The sequence below is a fragment of the Triturus cristatus genome, chromosome 7, assembly GCF_964204655.1.
Source record: "Triturus cristatus chromosome 7, aTriCri1.1, whole genome shotgun sequence".
NCBI lineage: Eukaryota > Metazoa > Chordata > Amphibia > Caudata > Salamandridae > Triturus > Triturus cristatus.
The window spans coordinates 483,224,747-483,252,207 of NC_140590.1; the positions used below are offsets into that span (position 1 = coordinate 483,224,747).

The 27,461-nt window shown below is 45.5% G+C and overlaps 1 protein-coding gene across 1 annotated transcript in view; it reads right to left on the minus strand.

Annotated features, from left to right (window-relative positions):
• Positions 1–27,461, minus strand: part of USP43 (ubiquitin specific peptidase 43) — a 920,725-nt gene that overhangs the window by 16,108 nt on the left and 877,156 nt on the right. Inside the window, exons 12-13 of the mRNA XM_085616819.1 lie at positions 21,470–21,818; positions 12,200–12,358 (exon numbers count right to left, since the gene is read on the minus strand). Coding sequence (XP_085472945.1) covers positions 12,200–12,358; positions 21,470–21,818 — 508 coding nt within the window. The remainder of the gene's footprint in view (positions 1–12,199; positions 12,359–21,469; positions 21,819–27,461) is intronic.

Genomic DNA, 27,461 nt, shown 5'->3' on the forward strand with positions numbered 1-27,461 from the left:
AAAGATGATTTCTTAGGCAATTTTCCAACCTTAAACCTTTTACCTCTACCAAGCTGTGGTGTTCTACCAATTCTTTAGCTTCTTGATGACCCAGAGATACTTACTGATATAGCGATGCCATGTTCTTGTCCAGCATAAGTAAGGGAGAATTAGGATAGGCTGGAGGTGGGATGAGAGGCAGGTGGAGGCAACTGTTTTGATAAGCAAGGATGAAGGTATGACGGCAAACAATAGATGGTGACCACTAACTGAGGCATTGTGGGCTATGATCGGTGACATCGGAATTCACCCCGACTGCAGTAAATTATATATTTTTTCTAAAAATATGTATGGATTCAACCGCTAGATGACAGAATAATGCACAAGGACTTGTTAACCGTTTCAGCAGAGAGATTAAAGCCCAGCTGTACGAAGCCATATAGCATTTCTTAACGGTCCGAATCGCTATTTCGCCCCATTAAGAAATGCATAATGGACTTTTCAGATGTACAAATGCCAAAAACCGGTCGCAACTTTCAATTTCATACTGTAGAAATTGCAAATTGCGACTGATTTAGGAATCGCAAATAAGGATTACCTATTTGGATTCCTAAAGCACATGTACAAAGCATGAATTGGGCATTTAGGAAATGCATTTACCATCAATTTCAAGTTGATGGTAACCATGGGCAAAATAAAAAATGCATTAAAAATGCTTATTTTTATTGTGACATGAAGTGTACATATGCCCTTAGGGAATTTTGGAAATGCAACCCGTTTCCTATTTCGCCCATAGGTGTAAATGCAATGGCATTTCCTATTTTCAATTCCCTAATAGCGATTCCTAATCTGTGGGAATCGCTATTAAGGAATCGCAAATTTGGTACATATCCTTTTGCATATCTTAAATAGCGATTCCTTCGGAGTCCCTATTTGAGAAACGCAAACGGGAACTTTAGTACATCTGGCCCTAAGAATGAAATCCTATTGTGTATGAACTATCCTCACTCTCCTGAGCAGGTGTGTTGTGACATGGCAGGAGTGTGAAAAACATGCTCAGCTGATGGAGACATCTTGCTCCAAAGTTCTCAAGACAGCACCCTTTGTGTTTCCTTTGGTTATAAGCTAGTCCTTGACCAGGCCGTTAGGGTTGGGGAAAGTTAGTCACATGTGTAGAATACCTTACGCAGGACTGGCACCAATCTGATGGAAGAGCTGTGTAGTCTGAGCGATCATGCACTACTAAGAGTTGTGCAAAAATGAGAAACAGCTCTGTTGCACAAGGCATCACTGAGAGTTGTGTAACACCAGGGCATTAACTGGGATGAATAAACTGGGGGGGGGGGGGTGTCTCTCAAAGGGGCGTGGCCAATGTAATGAAGGGCGTGGGTTAATACACAAGCTAAAAATCTGTGCTTAGCAAAGTGTGCCGCCAGACTTGTATTTTGCGGATTCTGTCATTGCATCCAGATATATAATACAACAGGTAACATCATACCTACAACGATTCAGAACTATTAGCTTTGTCAATGGTTGTCGGTTGCATACGATAAATAAGCAGCAACTATGGCTTGTATATAATATTGAAAAAGCTTCCACTTAAAGCCCTGGTGACACCACGAAAATGTTGCTGCTCCCGAGTTTCAAAAAGAGAAGGGAAATCCAGAGAGAAATTGACTCTCTTTAAAGGATTTCACTTCCCCCTACAACGCTCACCTGGCACGACGTCATGCCGTAACCTCCACTAGTGAGAAGTGAGCAGTGTGAGCAAGCGCACAGCAATGTGCCTGCTGACACTGCAGTCCGGAAAAAACGGAGCGCCTGTGCCAGGGCACAAAACACAGCCCGATAGAGACCCGTTTCGAGGTCCCCTCTAAAAAACTGCCGGTACTCAGCACCGGTGAGACCCGGCCCACTTAAAGCCCTGTGTGACACTGAAAGGGTGTACTGGTGTCTTCCTTCCATCTGTGTAACCTGAGAAATAGCTCACTAGTGTCCATCATTACAGCAAACTGTCGTTTTTTTATTAGATCTCAGTTTAAGAGCAATTTAATATTCCAACCCGAACAGTTGGAATGTTGGGTCAATCATGGTCGTAACTTAAAATCTTCCTTTCTGGCGCCATACAGCATCTGCATAAAGCATGATAAGGAAAAAAAGTGTGCTTATAATATTATGAAAATATTTTATATCATGCCGGCGTGGCTTCCTTTCATCGCAAAAATGTGGTTCCGCTGCTACAACACACAAGATACTCCCACCGACCACGGAAAGTGGAAAGACTCAATCCGTGGTTTCCTTCGGATTACAAACAGATCGGCCACTACCGATTTAATCTTGAAATCTGTTTTACAAACTCCATAGTCGTCATTGCCATGAAGCATTGAACCGTTTCCAAAATGTATTTTAGTTATCTAATACTCACAAATATCGATTTTGCTTTATGCGCTGTAATAAGGGTTTGAAACAAGCTATCCAAATATAAAAAGTGTCATTTTCCGCTTTTATAGGCAGTGTCTGATTTCTTGATCATTTCAGCCCATCAGCTGTTTTACCTCCTCCCCTGTAGGAACTGCAGGTCGCTGCCAGCTTGATTTGCATGCAGAGACTGCAGTGTCTGCGTGCATCGAGCGCCACTGAATGTCTGTGCATGGCGTGCATCGAGCGCCACTGAATGTCTGTGCATGGCGTGCATCGAGTAGCACTGAATGTCTGTGCATGGCGTGCATCGAGCGCCACTGAATGTCTGTGCATGGCGTGCATCGAGCGCCACTAAATGTTTGAGCATGGCGTGCATCGAGTGCCACTGAATGTCTGTGCATGGCGTGCATCGAGTACCACTGAATGTCTGTGCATGGCATGCATCGTTGTGGACAACTTCTCGCAAGCTAACTAATTTAGGGATGTACACAGCCAGGAATATACCCACATCACACGCCGTTTACATGGCTGTTGCGGCAGTCTTTGTCCAGGGCAACAGGCCTTGTCCGTTCAGGCACGCAAGGATATGGAACATCACCGCTCCCTGCTCCGTTCAAGAAAGGCGGGGCCGGTATCGGCCCTGCCGCAAATATGGCGGGCCACCGACCCCCTCCCCCCCTTCACCTGCTCTCCCGGCCCGGCGCGCTCCACCGCGGTGGACGCGTCGCGGCGGAGATTGGCTGGCGGGGTCGATCCCTCGGCCCGGAAGCGATTAAGGCGCTTCCGGGTCGAGAGGGGGGCAGGGGGCAGGCCGGTTAGAACCGGCCTGCCCCCAGTAATAGTAATAAAAGGCCGGGGAGCGCGGGACTCGGACTCTTTATCCCGCGCTCTCAGGCATACTGCACGCAGTCTCTAGGAGGCTGCTAATCTTTGTTTGTTTTTTATCTTACAGGTCTTCATGTTTTCGACGGCGGTTCCGGTTTCATAGACACAGCCGGACACCTGACGAGGATGAAGCAGGCGGCTCGGAGGCGTTTTCCCTACGGAGGATTCCAAACGTGGGCAGCGACTGCGTGCGGGAGAATCATCAGCGAGGGAGCGGCGCCGAGCGGCGCCGAGCGGCAATTTATCGGATCGACGGCCAGGGAGCCCCGGGGGTTTTGGTGTAAGGAACACGCACGCGCTGATAAGGTACTGAGCAGGAGCGGACCGACGCATGTATTGAGAGTCACTGTGGCCTAACGGTTAAGGTCTGAGACTCTTACTCTCAAGGTTACCGGTTCGATTCCCATTGATACTGTTCAGGAGATCGTTTTTTAAAAGGGTGCATGGTAAATGATCGTCGATTCCGTTCAGCTAGAGCGCTGGGGTTTAGAAATTGTGGTGCGGATTTGACTGAATAGAGAGTCACTGTGGCCTAATAGTTAAGTTCTGCAACTCTTATTCTCAAGGTTACAGGTTCAATTCCCATTGATTCTGTTCAGTTTGATCTCTTTTAAGGTGTGCAACTCGTCACTTGGGAATAATAGATAAGGTCTGGGGATTCAGGGTTCTTGTCCCTGTGTGGCCAGCCAGCACCTTAAGTCCCAGGGGGCAGTGTAAGTTATTCACAACGCCAGAAAAGAATAGAGGGCATTAAAGTTAAACTGTGGTTTAATACATATGCTAACTTGATTTTCACCGTAGGAATACTGAGGGGGTGCGCGCATCACGCCAGACAAGAAGGTGAGACTGACGGTGTCGCAGGGAGGGTGCACAGGCAGGCCTGCACTTCACTGCTTCTGTGGGCCGCGGGGCTAAGAGTTCGCTCGCCTACCGCCCAGCTTAGCTGGTGTGGTGCGGTCCCGGTTGCGTGGTGCTTACGGCCAGCTTGTGTACTCCCAACGTAAGGTAAGGGCCTGTTGGGTCCCGGTAAAGTGACGAATAGCATTGTACTCGCAGGGTATTTATCGATCAGTGTGTGGGTTATCTGACATTTTGTGGCTCAGGAAAAACATGTCTGGTAAACGGGGGGCCAAGCGTTCCCGCATGGAGCACATGCTGGAAGCTATGATGCGCAGGATGGCAACAATGGATAGGAGATGGGGAAAGGTAGAGCAAATGGGGCACAGCTTAGCGGAGCTCAGACAGAAAGTGGAGGATCAGGGTGGGCCATCAGGCAGGCCCAAGCGGACAATAGTGCCCCCAAAGCCCAGGGGGGGAACTAGAAGCACTCCCCAAGCGGCTTAGAAGCAAGAAGGGGAAGAATCAGGACCCAAAAACAGGGCAACCTTTAGAGACACCGGATGGGGGTGGTCCCTCTGGTCTTCCGGTTACACCTGAGAGCCCTATAGTAATTCCTGATGTAGCGCCAAATGTCCCGGTGACCCCTGTGCCAGTACCTGCACCAATTCCGGTGCCTCCAGCAGCTGACCCGGTGGTACCAACTGTGATACCAGATTTGCCCACATCATGCCCAAGTGTTCCGGTCCTGAACCCTGGTGCCCCGGTCCCGGTTTTAGCGCCAGCAGGGGGTGGGTAAGTCCCGCCGGAATTAGCTTCACAGATAGCGGCAGTCCTTCCTGGGTTAGGAAAGGGGGGATGTTACACATTCCGTGGGCGCCAAAGAAGTAGGGGAGGACCCACTGGCAGAGGCAAAAAGAATGGTGACGAGGATTATGGATGCCCCGAGCGGGGAGCCGAGCCCAGGCGCGAATAAGGCCAGTCAACCCCAACCAGCGCTGTAGGAGAGCGACAGTGGAAAAGACAAGACGGCGGAGCCAGCGGGAGTTGGGGCAATAGGTAAGGAGCTGGCATTGCCATTGTTGGGCGCGGGGGTGCTACCCTCCAGGAGGGAAAATTTAGCACGGCATGTAACACGCGAAGTGAGTGAATTGATTTGGTCTGGTGCGTATGTCAATATGTATTCTTTACTTGTTGACAACAGGGAAATGGAGTATGCTAAGAGGCAAAAAGATTGGATGCTTCCCAGTGAGTGGCGGGTAGAAATGTCAAGATTCAGGGTGGAGGTGACATTGACCAATTGGATAAGGGCTTTTTCAGTGTTTATGGCCATAATAGCTGAACGTTCACCTAATCTGCAAGCAGAAATGGCGTGTTACCAGAGCAGGGTAACGATGACCCATGATAAATATGGTGGCGTAGGTTGGAAAGAATACGACATGAATTTCAGGAAGGCAAAATAATTTGACCCTTCACTCACATGGGACTGGGTGGACTCTATCTCATGGTTTGACCAGTTTGGCCCAGGGCAGCCGGGCAATGCAGGTCATAATTGGGGCAAGGGTCATACTTCTCAGCCACCTCAGTCCTTTCGGCCAACACAAACCGGGGGCAAGGCCCCGGGTACAGGGAATGGGGGAGGGCGAAAAGGAGTATGCTGGGATTTCAATAGAAAGTCATGCACCAGAGCCCAAGGCACTTGTAAATTCAGGCACGCATGCTCCATATGTAACCACCACTCTCACCCAGAGTCAAAATGCCTTAAAAAAGGGAATGCCTCTTCAGGAAATAGAGGGAGGAAGAAACAAGAATAAGGAAAAAGGAAAAAAGGTAACGCATTCACCCATTGACGTTTTTGCTATGACTCCCTGGTTAAATAGGTACCCAGATCATGCCACAGCTAGGATGTTACAGGAGGGGTTTTTGTATGGTTTCAGGATCCCAGTTGGGAATTACACAGGGACACCAGAGTGCAAGAATCAGCTGTCGGTAAGATCAAACCCAGTGGTGGCAGCACAAAAAATTAATAAGGAATTGCGCCTGGGTAGAATAGCGGGTCCATTTGACTTCGTCCCTGTGCCAATCTTTGTCTGCTCCCCCCTGTGGGTGGTCCCAAAGAAGGAAGAGGGGGAGTTCAGGTTGATTCATAATCTATCAGCCCTAGAGGCAATTCATTGAATGACGCCATCAATGAGGAACTCTGCAGTATGAAATATGCTTCCTTTGACCAGGCGGTCGAGATGTTAAGGGTTTTGGGACCAGGGGCCTTGCTAGCCAAATCGGATGTTGAATCTGCATTCCGGCTGCTGCCGGTTCATCCTTTAGATCATCACCTGTTAGGTTTTTCATTTCAAGGCAAATTCTACATGGATAGGTGCATGCCCATGGGTTGTTCTGTTTCCTCTGCTTACTTTGAGAAATTTAGTTCATTTTTGGAATGGGTTTTCAGGCAGGCGACTGGACACCAATTTGTCATGCATTATCTTGATGACTTTCTCTTTCTGGGGTCGGCGGGCTCCCGGGAATGCGCAGGGGCATTGGAGGAATTTTGTGTGCTCATGCGTACATTTGGGGTCCCTCTGGCACCAGGGAAGACAGTGGGGCCAGCAACCACAATTGAATTTTTAGGCATTGAATTGGACTCAGTACAAGGGTGTTTTAGGTTACCTGAACAAAAAATAATGACATTTCGTGTAGCATTGCAAAAGTGTCTGTCAAAAGATAAAGTAACCTTACACCAGCTGCAACAGGCAGTGGGACAGTTGAACTTTGCGCTTCGGGTAATACCTATGGCACGAAAATTCTCCCGTTCCATATCACAGGCCATGACAGGCCTGCACGAAAAATATCATCACACAAGACTGTTGTTTGAGGTTCGCCAGGACATGCAGATTTGGATCGCATTTCTGGAGGGTTTCAATGGCAGGGTAGTGTGGCCCGGTCCCCCCACTACTTCTGCTGAGTTAGGTTTATGGACTGACGCGGCGGGCAGTGTGGGATTTGGTGCCATACTCTGGAATCAGTGGGTGGCCCAACAGTGGCCGGCTAGGTGGGTCGAGAGTGGTTTAACAGCCAACATAGGTTTCTTGGAACTGTTTCCCATTTGGGTGGCATTGACGGTTTGGCCCCATCATCTGCAAAATCAATCGGTGATTTTTTGGTCGGATAACATGACAGTAGTCGAATGCATCAATCAACAGGCGGCAAGGTGCAAAATGATTCTCCGCCTGTTGAAAGAGATAGTGCTGTTATGTATGAACCTGAACATACAGTTTAAGGCTAAACATGTCCCGGGGGTGCTGAATAATGCTGCTGATGCACTCTCTCGCTTCAAGATGCAGGTTTTCAGGGAACATCTACCATCTGCAGTGACAGCACCAGCACACTTCCCGGAAGTACTTTGGCAGATTGGTGCCCCCAACTACAGAACCTCGTGGCTGCAAGCCTAGCACCCAGGACCAGGAAAGCTTACGAAGGGGCATTTTGGTCTTACTGCACTTTTTTGGGGCAGGACTGGGCAGATAGCTGGCATACATCGAGGGCATTCCTCTTGTTTTTAGACAACTGGAATAGGGAGGGGTCCTCCGCGGCGGCAGCCAGGCGAAATGTAGCAGCGGTTTCTTTGTTTGCACAGATCAGGGACACAAAGGACCCTACGAACAGTTTCATTGTAAGGAAGGCATTGAAGGGGTGGCGACGCATCCAGGCGGCTGCTCCTGACTAAGCCTGGGCAAAGCACTACGCTATGCTCGCGTAGTTTGCGAAGTTCGCGCTACTTCGCGAATTGCACGTAGCACAGTGCGAACACGCGTAGCGTAGTGTTGCGTAGTGCTGCGGTAATTTTTTGCTTGCTCGCGGTTCTCAACGTCAAGTTGGCAACCGCGAGCAAGCAAAATGACATCCCGGCGAGACTTTTTCCTTGTTCGCGATCAGCAACATCAAGTTGGCGATCGCGAGCATGGAAAATAAACCTCCCGGCGAGATTCCCAACGCGAGGAGGTCAGGTTTCTCATTGCGAGTGGTCGCGTATGCTCGCAACCGCTCGCGATGAGAATCTACCAGTTTGCGTTGAGAAAGCTGCTGCTCGAGTAAAAATCTACTCGAGCAGCAGAAAACTACAGCTCGCACTGTGCAAGATGCCATTTTCAATGATTGCACAGTGCCGGTGCTTGTCCGCACTGTGCAATCATTGAAAACGACATCTGGCACAGTGCGAACAAGGTACTACGCAGTTCGCGAAATGCTACGCGTAGAGTGAAGTGCACTTTGCGTAGCTTCGCGAAGTGCTACTTCGCGAACTACGCCCAGGGTTACTCCTGACACCAGGCAGCCGATTAGTTTGGAGCGGCTGAATGCTTTGCTAACGGCATTGGGCGCCATCTGCAGTTCAATAGGGGAGACATTACTATTCAGAGCTGCCTTTGCATTAGCTTTCTATGGGGCATTCAGAGTAGGGGAATTGGTGGCACGCAACAAGTTGGATGTACAGGGTGGGCTCCTACTGGAGCACGTGAAGATACAGGGTGACGCTTTGCTACTAACCATTAAAAAAATCAAAAAACGATCAGGAAGCTCGGGGTGAGGGGGTGGTACTTCACAGGGCACAAAACAATCCATGTTGCCCAGTGATGCACCTAGAAGCTTACCTCAGACAGAGGAGCAGTGCGGTAGGTGGGATATTGTTACTACACACGGACGGTACCCCACTTACCATGTTCCAGTTTAAAAGGGTATTGGCAATGGCGATCAGCAAGGCAGGTCTGAATCCAAAGGATTTTGGGATGCATTCATTCAGGATAGGGGCTGCCACAGGGGCAACGGCTAGGGGATTGCATAGCAGTAGTGTAAAGAAGATTGGACGATGGGCTTCCAATAGTTATAAGCGTTATGTGCGGCTGCACATGTTGTGAAGACACAATACAATTGTGGACTGATGCCTGCCTTGTTTTGTTTGTTTGCTTTCAGTTCCTCGAACCTGTCACGCAGGGGGGAAACTGCCGTCACCACAACAGCAAGATTCTTCTCAACGGCGGTCAAAACTGCAGGTCAAAGGAACACAGAGTGTGTGGGTCGTTGGTCATTCTTATATACGGTGTATGAAATCTGTTTTCCTTTCAGGTAATTACAGACAAAGAGCTGAGCAGGATGGTTTCAAAGTATCTTTTCATGGAAAAGGGGGCCTTTGCCTCAGTCAGTTTAGGAGTTTTACGACGGGTCTTTTGAATAGACACAGTCCTCCGCCCACAATAGTTATTTTGCATTTGGGTGGGAATGACTTGGTAACATTAGGCAGAAGGATCTTGATGGAGGACATAATCTCCGAAGTTGGCTGGTTAGCTAGGGCGTGCCAGGGCTGCACCATAGTGTGGTCGCAGATGATACCCAGATTTAAATGGAGGGGGGGAATTCTGCGAAAGCGTTGAATCACTCGGTAAGGAGGGTCAACAATAAAATAGGGAAACTGTTCAGATCCCCTCAACTACACAATATTGCACACGGGTGTGTCAGGGGGGAACCGTGCTTCTTAAAAGACGGGGTCCACTTGACTAGGTTAGGTAATGAAATAATGTTAGAAAATTTCATAGCTTGGCTAAGGAGTGTAAGGGCAGGGCATGACCTTTCAGGACAACATGAGGGTGGGGCCAGATAGTCGGGCAACTATGCTGGCCTGTGGCGGTAAGGTCATGACTGGTGAGCAGTAAATTTAAGGTCCTCAGGGGCGGCGCCATTCTCGGATGGGGTTGCCCAGGGGGAGAGACAAGGGGTCTCTCCTATAACTCCAGGGGCGGTACATCCGGTTGGCTGGATGGGTGCGGGGAAAGGGGGGAGTTACGCTTTCTTTAGGCTGGTTGGCCACCCCGCACTGGCATGGACGTCACTAAATGGCGCAGAGTGCAAGAGCCCCCAATTTTAATGGAGTTCAGGGAACGTATGGGGGTAACTGGGGGGTGGTGGGGGGGGGAAGTACCGTCTCGGTAAATGGGCCCTCTGCGCATGCGCACTCCTACGGGACGGCGTGGCTAATTGATAAGGATCTGACACCAGTTAGCGACCTTGCCGTAGGCCCAAATAGGATACGCAGAAAGTAATTAATGTATGATTATGATCCAGATGTTAGATTCGGATAGGAAAACTATGCATTAGAAATATGTTAAGGTTAGCCATCTGATATCTGTGCATATGAATTGTAATCAAATGTCGTGTTATGTTTCTGCGTAAATTGTGTAAATATTGTTTAATTCAATTTTAATTTTGTTTTCATATTTTAATAAATACGGCCGGGGGTTGTACGACCTCCGCCTCCAAAGAAACTCACTTCTCATGTCCATCATTAGTAAATGTGGTTTATCCGCAGGGCGGGGGAGGGGGAAGTTCGGTAGTCCCAGACCTTAGAGAAAGGCGGGCCTGTATCGGCCCTGCCGCAAGTATGGTGGGGCGCCGACCCCCTCCCCCCTCGCCTGCTCTCCCGGCGCGCTCCACCGCTTCAGTATGACACGGTGGACGCGCCGCGGCGGGGATTGGCTGGCGGGGGCGATCCCTCGGCCCGGAAGCGAGTAAGGCGCTTCTGGGTCGAGGGGAGGGGGCAGGGGGCGGGCCGATTAGAACCGGCCCGCCCCCAGTAATAGTAATAAAAGGCCGGAGAGCGCGGGACTCTGACTCTTTGTCCCGTGCTCTCAGGCATACTGCACGCAGCCTCTTGGAGGCTGCTAATCTTTGTTTGCCCACCCACCATCCCCTGTAGCAATATGGTCATTGTGCTATGAAGTTGACGGTATGGTTTTGTTCCTTAGGCGTTTTCCCCGTTTACAGGTCATCAATCGTCATATTTATTGCTATTCCTTGATCAGGCGGTAAGGTCATGACTGGTGAGCAGTAAATTTAAGGTCCTTAGGGGCCGGCGCCATTCTCGGATGGGGTCGCCCAGGGGGAGGGACAAGGGGTCTCTCCTATAACTCCAGGGGCGGTACATCCAGTTGACTGGATAGGTGCGGGGAAAGGGGGGAGTCACGCTTTCTTTAGGCTGGTTGACCACCCCGCACTGGCATGGACGTAACTAAATGGCGCAGAGTGCAAGAGCCCCCAATTTTAATGGAGTTCAGGGAACGTTTGGGGGTAACCGGGGGAGAAGTACCCTCTCGGTAAGCGGGCCCTCTGCGCATGCGCACTCCTATGGGAGGGCGTGGCTAATCGATATGGATCGGACACCGGTTAGCGACCTTGCCGTAGGCTGAATAGGATACGCAGAAAATAATTAATGTATGATTATGATCCAGATGTTAAATTCGGATAGGAAAACTGTGTATTAGAAATATGTTAAGGTGAGCCATCTGATATCTGTGCATATGAATTGTATTCAAATGTTGTGTTATGTTTCTGCGTAAATAGTGTAAATATTGTTTAATTCAATTTTAATTTTGTTTTCATATTTTAATAAATACGGCCGGGGGTTTTACGACCCCCGCCTCCAAAGAAACTCCCTTCTCATGTCCATCATTAGTAAATGTGGTTTATGCGCAGGGCGGCGGAGGGGGAAGTTCGGTAGTCCCAGGCCATATAGGAAAGAGTTTATGATGCAACTTTTTAAAGAACACTACATCACGATGCAGTATCAGTCCACTACTGTCCCCGAAACCAGCAGCCTCTCCAATCACTTATTGACTCTATACACTGCTCAGGTGCCGTTTGTTTAGGTTTGGAAATTACAAATTTTACACACACACACACACACACACACACACACACACGCACACCTTCTCTTGTCTGTTACATCACTAATTCCTCAGAAGTTTTGCTCAGCCAGATTTAAAAGATGAATTCTTATAATAAATAATTATAACAATTCCTATTTGTAAAGCGCAAACATGTCACCCTAAAGGGTTTCAAGGTGCTGGAGCCGTCAGGGAGATTAAGTGAGCTACTGCCCGGAGTCAAATGATGCGGAGCTGCAGCCGGGCATCAAACCAGGAGCCCAGCGCTCCAGAGTCAGCCACTCTGGTTGCTGGGCCACTGCTCTCCCTCTCACTATTTTTCACCCCTGCTTCTGCTTCATCCATCCTCCCCATGGCCTTCATCTCACCTCTCACAGAGCTGCTTGCTGACCAGTCTGGGATGCTGTTCCTCTTCTGGTAGAAGAGAATGTAAGCCCCGCGGGTGCACACCTCATCCTCCGGCACTGGCTCCACATTGCTGTCGTCATAGCTGTACCATCGCGAGTCCAGAGAGTTCCTGCAGTAAGCTGGGAAGAAGGAAACAGGGTGGTGGATTAAAGAGACTCTCGCATGGTGTGTGGAAGGGTGGAGAGAAATGTCAGGGGAGATCATATAGTATTTAGACATGGTAGTTGGGTCTTTAAATCACTGTCTGACCTGGGAACTCTCTGCCAGGGGGCAAAATATGCTTGTTTATATTTTTTAAAGACCAAAAATCCTTATTGCCAGGGAAAAAGACAGAACTGATCATTTGCAACAACTCGTAGAGCTCCCCTACTTCACCAGTGTGATATCTGACAACCCAGGCGCTGCTTCAGGGAAAGGAAGCAGGCCTTTCTAGAGCTCTAGGCAAAAGCAGTATTTTGTCATTGGAGCGCTCCCCAAGGCAGCTTTTCTGCCCACAGGGTGTTGTGCAAAACCTCCTGGTGGTGGAGTCCTTTAGGCTGCATCACATCTTTACTTGAACTCTAATGAAGAATGCAATATGGGAATTTATTTATGCAATGCTATAATCTTCAACTCCATGGAATCAGAGGCTAAGGGCCTGAGTTTAAGCTGGGTGGTAATAGAAATTCCATTAGAGATGGAGAGAGTGCTGTATCTGAAGAGGAATGCACTGGTGGAATCACCTCCAACAAACAGCGTGGGAGGCACGATTCTACAGGTGGGATGTAGCACTTTTTCAATAAAGAGGAGGATTATATATTATCATACAGCTCTAAACCAGGGTGTAAGTAGTTATGTACCACTTTTTCTGAAGTGACTTATAGGAAACATTTAAGTACAAAATGTTTAGGTTATGTTAGGATCAGCCACAGTCGTGTTTTCTCCAACCTGAGCCAGCATCTCATATGCTACTCTCTCCTTTCTCAATGTGTGCATCTTCCTGCAGATTTACCTCATCTCTTTTGCTTTGCAAGTTAAGGTTGCGTAAGCCTCTGCGGCTTTATTTCCTCACTATTGTCACCCCTACCTACTGACTGCTAAGGTTGTGTTGATGCCATTTTCTAAACGCGGATTTTGCTGGCAGTTTTATTCCACCTCTACTGTATCATGCGCAGTTTTCTTACCTTTTTGCTTTATGTGGCAGACTTTATTAATTTCTTCTGCTTTGCAAACACCCTGCTTATCGCTATTAGCTGCTCCACCTGAAATTGCTTGTAAGAGAATCCAGTGATACTAAGATGAAACTACTTCGACTATCTTTACCTTTCAATTATTCCCATTGTCTACTGTTTTTTAGGTTTGAATTGACAGCGTAGCTGTGTCAGGAACTCATATGAGCAACATAAAAAATTGCTTTGGAAAGCACTACTTAAAGATAGGCTTTGGCCCCGCCCCTAAATAAACATTGTCTTAACTAAAGCTATTTAAATGAGCGAAAGTTGTGTGCTTCCACTGTAAAAGAGAGCTTGCATTGCACATTATGCCTGGTTGGAAAGATTATGCTCAATAACTGTAGTGATAGTGACAAGCCCATTGTGCCACTGGTCAGATGCCATGGGTATGATCTGTTATAAAAAAGTTACGAAAAAGGATGTAGGTCTGAATTATTTATTGTTACAACACATGTTGAAGTGAATAGGTCTCTAACCGTGAATTGTTATTACACAGTTGACGCCTAAATGTAGATATTTTGTGACATGGAATCTCACAGACAATTGTGGTAGACAATCTTTGGTTTCCCTCCCTGCAAAGCTGTCAAGGTTTCAGATTGCTTATGTGCGACATTTGGCGATGCAGCATGCGCAACTAAATTCGTTTTATTTATTTATATGTTTACTTACCTCTAATCGGCTGTAATCTGTAGTTTACTACCCCCCAACCCTGCCCCTGCCCCTCTCCCGCCCCACGTCTACGCCCGGCAGCACTCCCGCCACCGGCAGCTACTGGCCTATTGGCATGTATGTGAAGGTCTCACCACCTGGCGTGGCTGAGGTAGGCGCCCAGATGCATTTTAACACTTTTACTTTTTAGTTGCGAGGGCTCACATCTCTGACGTGCAACAGAAACTGTCTATACACTGACTGGCTTCTTTTCAAGGCAGGGGAGAAGCTTTTCGAATAGCACTTCCAGCCCAACAGCGAGCAGCTCAGGGTAGTAGAGATCCCAGGTCAAGTTAACCATGGGGTGACCGGATTGACATAAATATACACATAAAGACTTATTCGCCAGTCACCGTATTCGGCAGTCACCGCCCAACCCTCACCACAACTGATAAATACATGTGTCCCTTGTAGCTGGCACCGGCGCTATTCAGCTGATTAAGTAGAGAGAGTTACCTCACAGGCACTCACTTACTTTGAGAGGAAAACGGCCATTTGCAACGTCTGCCTAGTGGCCGCAATGACTACCGCAGCAAACACCGGCCCAGGCATCATGAGAGTCAGCAGCAGCAGGTGCACAGGAACTATGACTGGTGTGCCCTGGGCTGCTAAAACTCTCCAGCGGCCGCCACAGTCTGTATTTCAGCCGCCGGTAGGGTCAGGTGACGGGTCCCGTCACTGGATCCACTAAGTAAATTAAAAACGCCCGCAAGCCGGTACAACAACGGGGTGCGAGTAGCGCTGCCTATGCCATTGCAAACTGCCAAAACTTTAATCATGAACTGCAGCCGCGCTAGCACTATCGCGGGCTGCAGCCGGTCATCCGGTCCCGCCTACTAATTGCTGCAGTGTCTCATGAATCGGCCTGTTACATTGTAGCGGTTTAGAGCTGTTGCATTCTGAGCCAGCCGGGAGCCCTAAGCCTGCTAAGAGAGCGCACATGGCGCTCTGCCACTCCAGTTTTACTTTCACTATGATGCAGGATTAACTACTGCCTCCTCTGCTTGACAGCTGAAGAGGCGCTATTATGCGTGACTTTCCATTTCAGTGCGGTGATGCGGACCACCACACTGAAATGCATTAGTCTAACTCCTGAATCCTGATGCGTGGTACTTGGCAAGGCTGTCTGACAAACCCTGCTAAGTTAGTGGAGTTGCCCTGTGATCATCCTTGTTGGGTGATTTTAGGAGGGGTTGTATATTGATTGCTTTGGCAACTGTAATTTTGAACATAATTTTAATTTTACCACTGTATGCCTGGTGGTTGCTTTGGGGGACAGATTAGATTAAAAACAATAGGTATGGTTTAATTATGGAGAAAAGACAATGAAACAGGTTGTTGGCTTGAAAAGTTCATTGGGGATAACATTGTCAAAACCACAGTCGCTTGTGAGTTTAGGCATTCAGTACCTCATTTTAGATGCACTCTTGCACTCATCCTTGCACTAATGTATCCATTATTTCACTGCTGTGTCAGAAGCCGAGTTTGACCTTTTTATTATGAAAAGTTACAAAAAATCTTAGGCATGAGTAAAATACAAAAACTAATGCATGAAACACCTGAAATAATATCACTGGCAATTACTTGGACAGCATGCCAGTTTATAGTTCTTTTTGGCCCACTATGCCACTTCAGACAGGGACCAGCCATATGTAAATCAGCATTGATCCTGCTCCAATACGAATAGTCCAGCCTGAAGTGCCAGGCCAGGCCCCTTCTTAACAGGAACACAAGCAACCCCAGACTGGTTTCAGCCTTGTTAGGCCTCATCAGTGAGTTATAATTTGGTTCTTGTGGCACAATAGGCCTAACTTGTTTATTGTGAAAACCTTATGTTAAAGCCAATAGGTGCTTGAGGGAGGATTTTTATTACACTGGTAGAGTACACAAATAGGTGATAAGTCACATGAAATCTAACATATTATCATAGGATTCGGTGTTTGTTACCTTCTCAGACAAAACCTTGGGTGTAGCTGATTTGAACTGTATGAATTTTGCTCAACCCTCTTTAGAGCGGGTGTATATTGTTTGGCAAACTATAATTATTTAACAAATGGTAATTATCTTCCTAGTACTTAGCTGTGTGTGTTTGTTAAAAGTACTTTTTAGATCTGACCTGATAACATTAGTTATCTGCCGGGACCTTGTAACAATGTAATTCCTAAAAACACATTCATATACATAAAAAGAAGGGCTTTGGATCAGCCCTCTTCAGCCACTGGTCTGTTCAGGTATCATTCACATTATGTTCCACCCATGAATGCATATATCATGCGTCACTGGGTCAGCCATTGACTCTACTGCCATGTGAGTGATGAAATTTTTCCCGATCATATGTGTCCATCCGCTTCAGTGCCAGGGCTTGTGCGTCAGTCGGTTTGTTCCCACCTTATAAAGGTCTCCTTTTTTTCTTCCCATCTTTGTTTATTTATATTGTTTTTGGGGACATCCAGAAGCTTCCCAGGCAGTACTACGAGGCCACTCACTTTCTGCTTATTTAATCTGCAGTGCATTGCTTCCCTTCAGTCAATGATTCAACAATGGTCGGCCATCTTGAAATGGTATTGTCCATGGTATACAATTCCTTTACTTTTTTAAGGTGGCCAACATGCTTAAAAGCCACAGGTTGGCCATCTTGCATCGATACAGAAATGATAAATTAGGCACAATACCTTTCTGAGATGGCTGCCCATTGCGGTTACATTTTAAACTTACTTTTATTAGCAGGACATTCTCACCCTATTTATGAAGCAGAAGGTTTTCTTTTTTGATACGTATAATTTTTTATGTATCTTTTGTGCATGTGCTTGTTCAGTTTGTGAGTGTGACTTACTTTAAGTGGGTGAACCCAGTAGTGGAAGAATGGATGCAGGTGTGCAAGGATGAGTGCAAGAGAGTATTTATGAGGAGTTACTGAATGCCTAAACTCACCATGAACTGTAGTTTTCACAGTTATCTTTCGTCATGCCTTGAGATGGCACAGCTGTGCCTGTCACATACAACAGCTATCATTTTGGCATTTGTTATTACCAACCTGTCTAATACAGTTGCACATCAGTTTTTGGGTCTCGCCTGAGCCAGCGCACACGCGCTGCCCTGCGAGACATTTAGTAAGGGCTTTAAACTTTGGACCACACGCTCGTGCGTGTGCTTTTGTTTTCTTCACCCGCTATTGGACTTTGCATGCGTCTTTCTAAGAAAGATAGAACGCAATTTGCCAAAGGCAGGTGAATGTCCCGCCCTTCTGCCTGCCCTGGCCTAGGGTCCACAGGAGCGTGCGCGACTTTCCTCCCTCGTCATGGCTCATTAAGCACAGTGTGCACTTTCAGCTCCAAACGTGGTCGCTTTCACTTTCGCGTACCGAGCTTGTTTTATTTATTTATTTACTAGAGCGCTGTAATGCCTTTCTGCACAGAACACCCCTCCCACCTCCCAAACATCAACCAGAGCGATGCTGTGGCTTGTTTCTTTTCTTTGTGAGTCACTTTCAACTGCAGGCACGACGGTACATTGCGCTTAAATGCGCTTTAAATTTTTAATTCAGTACTGGTCTGTACAGAGCCCTCATTGCTGTGCATGCGCTACATGAACGGATATTTGTTTGTTGTGTAGTGTGCAGTACTGGGCTGTACAGAGCCCTCATTGCTGTGCGTGCGCTACATGAACGGATATAATAGGCTCTTGCTCTACAAGGTCCGCTGGCTGTTTGTTTTGCAACTTCATACAGCGTAAACTGAACTCAAGAGTAGTAGAGACCTTTACAAGACATTTAGTCATATTACACAAGAGCACATTCACACAGGAACACATTGCCTTTTAGAAGGCACAGGAGATTAACTAATTTGCCCAGAATAACACATTGGTAAGCCAACGCCGTGACTCAAACACCACCATCTTCTACATGCGATCATCATGCATGATTAATCAATTAATATCCCCATGGTCCCCCTGTTTACTAAAAACGGGGTGCTAAGGAACATTCACATGCGCTATCAGAAGGGACCACCCCGTTAAATCTGTTTCGTGTTCTATCTACTTGCCATTTTTTAAATCTAATATTCGGCCTCTTTCTGCTCTCCCATGTGCCCCCTTCGAGATCCTCCTCTCCATCCGCATTCTGCCAGCACCCTCCTACCCAATAGTCGTCCACCACCACGTCTACTATAACCACCACCACATCCACCACGTCCACAACCACATCGTCCACCACCACAACCACCACGTCGTCCACCACCACGTCCACCACCACCACGTCCACCACCACCACCCGTGACAAGTAAAGTGTCACTGGAGGGCAAGGGTAATAGGAGTGTCAACCCCGTCTGTACATGGGACATTTAAGGATGCATTGGGTACGAGAAGATGGGGAAGAGGGGCTAGAAGTATTACTATAACAACCAGTTAAACAAGGGGGTCCGAGGGAAACACACAACCAGCCTGGATGAGTCCCCCTACTTGTAATGTATAAACACAGAAGTCCAGGGGTAAGAAAAAAACAAAGAAAAAACAAAGACCATATAATGGAGAATATAGAACCTGGATGACTACTACCTGGCCAAAAGAGTCCTCAAAAAGAGGACGTAATCCCATCACCCACCGTGGTGGCATGCTTCATCATGTGGGATCTCCTCTTAACCAAACCTAGTGTGGTTAAGGAGCTACTACTCCCAAGCTGAATCTACGGGAGGAGCTTGCGGAAGTTTTTAATCTACGCTAATGGAAATGGATCTCCTAAAGATCGATGAAGATAGCCTATGTTAGGTGAGACCATGTTGTGCAGTGTAAACCGAAGTGATGTAAAATGGACTACTGGAAAAGAAAACTATTTAATGGAAATTTCCCAGTGACAATATTAAAAGCCGAATAATAGCGCGATCTGAGCAAATTTACCAACGCGCTAACAAATAAACCAGAAAAAGGTCTACATGTTTCAGCCAATGAGGATCAGGAAATTGTGATCATGGCTTTCTTCAGGACCAAACAGAAAACTACTGCAACTATGAACTAGTGCTTAAAACACTAACGTGAAAAAAGTGTAAAAATAAGTCAAGTGGAACGATACGACCAACCTTGTGCCTCAGAGTTGATTCTAAAATTTAGAATCCTACCGGTCAAGAGGGTAAGTACCCGTATTGAATCGGGACTGCGCCTGCCGCTCCTGGTAACAACTCAGGGCGTGAGGCAACGCTCTCTCCGTCGTTGCCCCGAGCTTTATTCCTGGTTGCTCACAGAGGCAGGAGAAAGCGTTGCCTCACGCCCAGGAGATCGACTATCTCAATATTTTAAGTGGGATGTAAAAGGTAGGAGAGGCACCTCTAAAAGGGGCGTGGCCAAAAACCCATAACTAGAAATCATTTATAAGAAGTGTGGCATATGTAATTAAGCGAAAGACACACAATTGATGGCCGAAATGCATAACAAATCAAAAAATTCAACCCCAGTCAAGAGATCAACATGCCCCCCCCGGTTTAGACCTGGCCATATGCAAATCAGTCTTGACCATGTGCCTCATGGGAACAGTCCAGCCCGAACTGCCAAACTAGGTCCTCCCTGGACCAGAAATAAGCATCCTAGGACCAGTTTCTGAGTTTCATCCATCATCAGCCAGGATAGCTTGAATCCACTGGCACAGTGAGACCGAGACCAACGTCTGGGCATATCACGCGCACTTAGGGCGAGAAAGCAAAAGACACACATTTGATGGACGGAATGCATCAAACATTCACCCCCAGTCAAGAGATCTGGGTTAAATTCATCATTCTTTTGCTCACGATACCTGTAAATCAGTCTTGACCCTGTGCCTTATGAGAACAGTCCAGCCCGAACTGCCAAGCCAGGTCCTCCCTGGACCGGAAACAAGCATCCTGGGACCGGTTCCGGGATTTCACCCCTCATCAGTCGGTATAGCTTGAATCCAGTGGCAGAGTGAGTGCGAGGATGAGTGCAATAGAGTATTTATGATGAGTTACTGAATGCCAAACTCACCAGGGGCTGTAGTTTTCACACAGTTATCTTTCGTCATGCCTTGAGATGGCACAGCTGTGTCTGTCACATACAACAGCTATCATTTTGCCATTTGTTATTGCCAACCTGTCTAATACAGTTGCACATCAGTTTTTTAGTCAGGTACTTGCTTGAACACAATCGAAATAGTGTCCTTTACTCTCAAACCACTATGTTTGAAATACAAGATCGCCTTTCTCAGTATTTTAAGTAAGATGTAAAAGGTAGGAGAAGCGCCTCTAAAAGGGGCGAGGCCAAAGAACCATAACTATAAATCATTTACAAGAAGTGTGGCATATGTAATTAAGGGCATGGCCTAAAACTTGATAATTCAAATGCTGTGTTTGACACAGCGTGTCACCTGACCCGCACTAAGGTGTGTCTATGCGTGTTTACTGCTGCTTCATCAGCACTCATCACACAACAACAAATACAACTCAAACAAGCCACACTTAGTGACTTTGCAAAGTTTGTTAATAGTGTTTTTGTGCACTGTCAGCTAGCATGGTAATTACAGTTGGCCAACATTCTGTGCACTCTGAAGAGAGGCCAAGGATTGGATGTGCACATTGTTTGAACACCTCTATGACCAAATACAGGCGCTGTGGACAACTTGCACTGCTGTCACACTGAACTGTTGAGCTCTCACTTGTGCAAGGCCATGAACATCCATGCAGAATCGGAACTAATCCAGACACCCAGAGAGGACTCCGTTTTCACAATGTGTCATAAAAGATGCATGAAAAAAAAGTACAGAATGACATTTGTTAAAAGAAATACTCTTAGGTAGTATGAACACATATACCATGCAGAATGAGGTAAAAATATGTGAAATGTAAACAGGGACTTAATCACTGGGTTGGATTACTGTAAGGGGTCTTACACTCATTATCGAGAACAAGATCAGTGTTTTTACTTTAAAGGACAAGAATAGGTGGTTCGTTAAGGACCGGTGTCAGTGCCAGTGTTTTGTTTCTACGTGTGCTGAGCACTGGTAGGAGGCACCACAATGAAAGCCCCTGTTTAGCCCATTCTTGGTGGGAGGGCATCTGTTGTCGAAACCTTACTAAATAAGTTTCCTCTTCTACTGAGTGACATAGTTATTGCTTAAACTAACCTGGGATTGCTCCATCCCTCATTCTGATTGTTGTCATGGTGACCACTACTGTCTCTTGCTGATAAAGGCCTCTAAGCCCCCTCGGGACTAAAACCATGAATAGGTGGTAGAGTCCATATGCTAATCTTTCTTTCCACAGTATGAGACAGCATGGACAGGACACCCCTATTGGTATTGAAAACTGTGCTCACCTGTGTAGTGACCTCCTTGCATGCTTCCATGGTGGTTACACACTGCATATAAATCATACAGGACATCTGGCTGGCTGCTCTCACTGCGATGTGGTGGCTGTTTCCATGTGGCCCACTGACCCAACATGCTCTTGTTGCCTTGGCTCCTCTTGACCACATGAGGCGCCATGTCCAGCCCAGTTAGAGGAAACTTCACCAGAGTGGACAGCTTGGTCCTCCGCTCTCCAGACTGCCGGAATCTCTTCAGATGAATGATGAGGATGTCGGGGAGGGTCCAGAGGCTGAGCTTCACCATCCCCTGCTGCAGCACCTTGCAGTGAGGGCATTTCCAAGCGTCATCTGGGGCAAGCTGTAGAGATAGGTGAATCAGTATTACCTCAACACCTCACATTTTTACTTCCCGATGTATTACTTTTAACGTTTTATTTCGCAAAAGAGTTTAATGTGTTAATGGACCTACTGCCGAGATCTGCCTAGAACTGCAATTCTCAGCCACTGTCCAGAGACTCAAGGGTGAACATTGTACATTAAATAAGGACAGGCGCAAATATCATCTCGGTGAATGATAAAACATAATTGGTTTATTGCCCAGGGGGCTTGACAAAGCCTATGGTTTAATTGGAGCCCGGCTCACTGCTTAGCCTTTTGTTATGCTCCTAAAATGAAGTGGTAATGGTATGATTTTGACTGGGTCATTTCGTCAGCAGCATAATTCTAAGCTTTCTTTAAAAATGTTTTTATTGTTTTCAATTAAAAAAAAGAAAAACAGCAGAAGTAATGTTTTATCATGGGATTAAAAAGTTTAAAGGAGCAAACATTTGGATTAAGTGTACAGAACACACATCAGAATTGCAGTCGAGTCATATGACGTTTGCTTTATTCCATTTTAAATTCAGTTTAGACATCTCCTTGAAGAATTTCATCTAAAGTTAACTATTTTGTACTATGCCAAAAGATGCAGCTACAGATGCAGCCTCAAGTCAAGCTCTCAATGTAATAAGGAGGTGTATGCTTAAAAGAGTTTATCACAAAATAGGCAGTCACTGAATAGACAGAGTACCCAAAACAGGTACTCCTTAAAGAAGCTTAGAAAGAACAGTGTTTGTGATTCTGAATAAAGGAGGACACTTACGAACTACCCTCTTTTGCCTTCCATAACCTTTCCTTTATTTTGTGCATTAGCTAATTTCTGAATAATCTTTCAGGGGTGGCTATTACTCTGTTAAACTACATTGTTATAATGTTAGCTAAAGCAGAGATGTGAGTGGTGAGAAAGTAAGAGTCAGCATAGCCTACAGTGGATCTGTGGGATTTGCTGGTAGATGTACTTGGCATGTGATTAACTTTGTCCCACCTCCCCCAATTCATAGGCTCTGGCCTAATAGGTTGCATCTAATGACTCAGTATCTTGTAAGTGTCTTGATCCTCCACTCACAGGCACAAAAGCACCAGCTTCATCCCTATACTTGGCCCAAATGTTGCCTCTGTCACCAAATAGTATGTGCCTCCCAGGATGCCTCTGTTTGTTGTTATTTGCAGAGTTTTCCAATTGGGCATGTAATTGCACCTATGTAGGGTCTTCATAACATGAAGGAATGCCAACTCTCTATAGTGGTATAACAAATCCAGCAGGAGTCTAGTGTATCCAAGAAAAGCAAGTTTAGTATAACTAAAGAACCTTATCCACCATCTAGCAGCACATCAGCTCAGATTCCTACAGGAAATCAACATTCATTATAATACATTGTACATGAGATCATCATAAGACGTTCTAAGGGAAAGAGAAGAAAGCTAACTCTTATACACATATCCAATCACCCACACTACCTCCTTTTCACGGAGAACAACTGAAACAAAGTGGAAGAAATAAGGGAAGGTAGTGATGTGCTATCAGACAACATAACAGAATAAAGACTAAAAAGGGGAAAAGAGGCAAGATATAACTGAGAATAAAGCAAGAACATATCATTATTTCTTAACAGAAATACAATAAGGACTCCAAATACACCCTTCTTCCAGTTTCACAGTTACTCTAAAAAGCTTCACACCTGAAGATGGGAGCTAAACTTTGATATCACTTACCTGTAAATCAATATTGGTAGCAGCATTACATTTGTCAAAAAAACGTTCCCATTTTACTGGGTTGTCAAATCTTTTTCCAGACTTCTTGTGACTACCTCTTCATTGAGATTCTCTGTAGTGATCTTCCTTACTCATGGCGGTGGCAACATGGTCCAAGCTTTTCTTTTCCTAAATAATTCAGGAGTTACTCCTATAGTTGTGTGCAGAGTAAATCTGTGTTCTTCTACCCTTCTGTGCAACTCATTTCTTCAATCTCTCCTCAACGTCTTGACAACTAAATGCTCTCTTTTAAAGTCCTGTTGAAATGTTCCACCGTCCTGCTGTTCTTGGGATGATATAAAGCACACCTTTTGTGAAGAACTCATGTCACTCCCAAACGACTCTCCATCTCAACAATCCACCTTGCAATCCTTTTCATAACCTGTTCAATGTATCTGACCTTTTTTCAATTTTCCAGTCCCTTCGATCTTGTTTACCTAGCTGCAGCGATGTGCACACAGAACCTATTGTGTTGTCCATAGCCACCTTTTACAACCATTCTTTCTCAGTAACACATCTTTTTGTAACTCCACAGAACTTGACTCTGTCATCTGGCCACCATTCAGCTCTCTTTACTTTTTTGGCTCTCAATCCCAACCATTCTAGAAAGACCATCTGCTGATACTACAAAATACCTAACGGAAGAATGACAATTCAGCAATTCCACAATCCACAATTTGCAAAATCTGGCAGAAACTGCATCTTATTTTTTCTAGTTAACGTTTTCTTGCAACAGATTGTGATCCGAGTACACTTTGAACCAAGTTGTTGACAGGAACTGCTTAAACTTCCTAAAAGCCCCAAAAAACAGAAAATTCTTCCTTTTCAGTGGCCGAAAACTACAATCTGCACCTTGCAAAGCCCTGAAGGCAAGCACAATGGTGACCAACTTTTCGCCCTGAATCTGATTTAGAACAGTGCCTAATCCTCCATTACTGGTGTCAGTGATCATGTGCTTCACTCAACCTAATGTGATGGTAAGCTGAAGTCAGGTTGAGGGTGGTTAAGAACCTGGATCCAGCTGTCAGCCCCGCTCTCTCATTGTTATTTGCCAAAGGGTACCACTCCTCCACTACTCTCATGTTGCGCTCTTACAATCCAAAGCCCAATCTCACTGTTGGCTTTGTGCATTACAGCCACAGGTGCCAATCACTCTGTGGCTCCCACTGGCTCAATATTGTTTAAGCTCACAAATGATAAACTTCTTTCTTGCCAAGATCCTGGAACTGAGTGGCTTCCTCTGGCTATACATGTTAAAGTTGTATCTTCTTTTTGTAAATGACTGTTGTGAACTTACTTCTGAACACTCTCAAACCGATCTATAAACACTTCATTAAATTCTACTACCAATTTCTCTTTCAAATTGAGAAGTTGAGTGCTAGTCTCTTACTTTATTTACCTGTTCTTGGGGGAAAGCATTTGGATCCAAAGATGCGCCTCATTGCAATTAAATGCAATGTTCATACTACAATTAACTTGCATGCCTACTTCTCCTATTTCAGGAGAGATTCTGGTAATCTTGATCATTCACCTTCATACTTCTGCAACATTTAGCACAAGGATCACTTTTTCCACAAATGTTACATACAGTCCTGATAGCAGGATAATCTTTGCGCTGGGCAAAATGTCCTGCATTGCTACAACAATAACATGTTCTTTTAAGACTTTGAAGTTCTTAGATCTGACGAATAATTAAAATGTTGTGTCAATAGCTTTAATTAAGAGAACAACACACTTGTCTCAGTATAATTCTTCAAAACAAAAAATATGATCAACATATTTGGCTATATCAATGGCTTCACTCAATTTGGGATCACCTTTTAACAATAGTTCTTCCCTTATTTTATCATATTTGCACCTAAGCATGAATTGGTCATTATTTCGTTCATCAGACGTTTCCCTAAAATTGCAAGAGGATGCTAATTTGCATATAGCAGTAAAATCCTCCATCTTTTTCATGCTGTTTTTGTGTCCTCACTGAAATTTTTTCAAGGACTTTAGAAGCTTTGAGAAGGTAATGATTATCAAGTTTTTGAAAGCAATTTCATATTCTTTTAGGCTGGCAGTGACCCCATTCATCATCATCAGATAAATCAGGCAAATACTCAAAAACGTCTTGATTTTCAGGACCTAAACAATGAAGTAATAATGAAACCTTTGTATCTGCTGTTAAGCTTGAGCCACAAACTTTCAAGTTGTTTGCAAAAACATTTCTCTATTTGGGCCATTTGATTGTACATGATTGCATGTTCATCAGGAGATAGTAGGAAAAATGTTGGAGGAGTAATATTCTGCCTTTTGAAAATAAAGAAACAGAAGTTGAATAGGGAAAGGCAAAAAAAAAGAGAAGAAAGGCTTGCCTTGCACACAGTATTAAAGGATTAGTAATTGAAAACTATGTAAAAAATAAATACATCATACTTATATTCATACACATATATAAACACACACACACACATATATATACACACACACATATATATACACATATATATCCATATATCCTACTGGTGGTTGCCGGTAGCTAGTCACAGTTAGGACCAAGTTTCTATAGGAAAAGCATTTTTTGGTTTGCTTATAACTTCAACTTATAACCCAAAAATAACCATAACATGTGCCCCATTGGTCTAGTTGTGCATGGAAAGTTCCAGGATGATCCGTCAAGCAGGGGTTGAGAAAAAACGGTAGTCAAAAAATTTGTTTTTCCCATGTTATTTCCCATAGAGATTTCAGACACTGCTACAGTCTGAACCGTTGAACGGAATGACACCAAATTTCGCAGAAAACTAGATCTTGGTCCAGAAAGATTTTTTTTGTGTGATTTGGTGCAAATACGTTCAGTAGTTTTGGAAATATTGAAGAAAAATAAATATGTATATCTAGAGACACAAATCTACTCACAGAGGATCTGTGGCTCGGGGGGGATGGGGGGAGGCCCCGATTGGCTGACTGCAACCTGAGAGAAGAGATGCAGACACCATTTTATTCTTGCATCAGGCTGGAGGGGGGGAATAATGAAAAAATGACATAAGGGATCATGATACTGGTATTTAAACCCCATAGGAGTGATGGAGGGGTAGGGCAAAAATTGCCCCATTTTCTTTTTTTGGACGATCCATGATGGCATTCAGCGTGGCCCCCTATCTAAACTCGCAAAAGAACCGCAGATTTAAATAAATGCTGTCGCACACCAAAAGACACTGCACACAGCCTAAGGCCATGCGCGGTGTGTGGTTGGGTGCATGCAGGAATTGTATTAACGTGCAGTAATTTGATATTTATGGCCACATTGTATGTATATTTATGTACATGTTATGTGTTTGTTGCTTTTAAGTGTGAGCAATAAAATAATGTTGATAATTATTTTATACTTATGTGTGGAGCTCTGTTCATTATGGAATAATGTTTTAGCTAGTATATAGAATGGATGCTCGAGGGTTTACATTATAGTTGTTCTTTTCCCTGCCTCAGGATCTCTTCTCCTTTGCAGGGGGTCCCGTTTTACATGCATTTGTATATCTATTAACATAATTTCTCCGTCTATAGTTCCGAATTTCAATAAAGGCTTGGATTCTTCTGTATGTATGCTTCCTTTACTCTGGGGAATGTCTTTTGCATGGTGGCACTCAAGCTTCAAGGCCCTCAAAATGACAGAATGATAACTAGCCAGAAAACAGTTGTAAAGGCTGCATATGGTTCCATCGTGGTATTTTGGGTTATTGTGACTGATCCTCCATGTTGCCTAAAATGGGTGCAGGTTTTTATTTCAATCATTCTGATTTGCCTCCCTCGATGATGTCCCAAAGGGGCAGAATTACATACACAGAAGGCGTTATTCACTTTGTCAGTGGGTCGAATGAGGCAGCGTCTT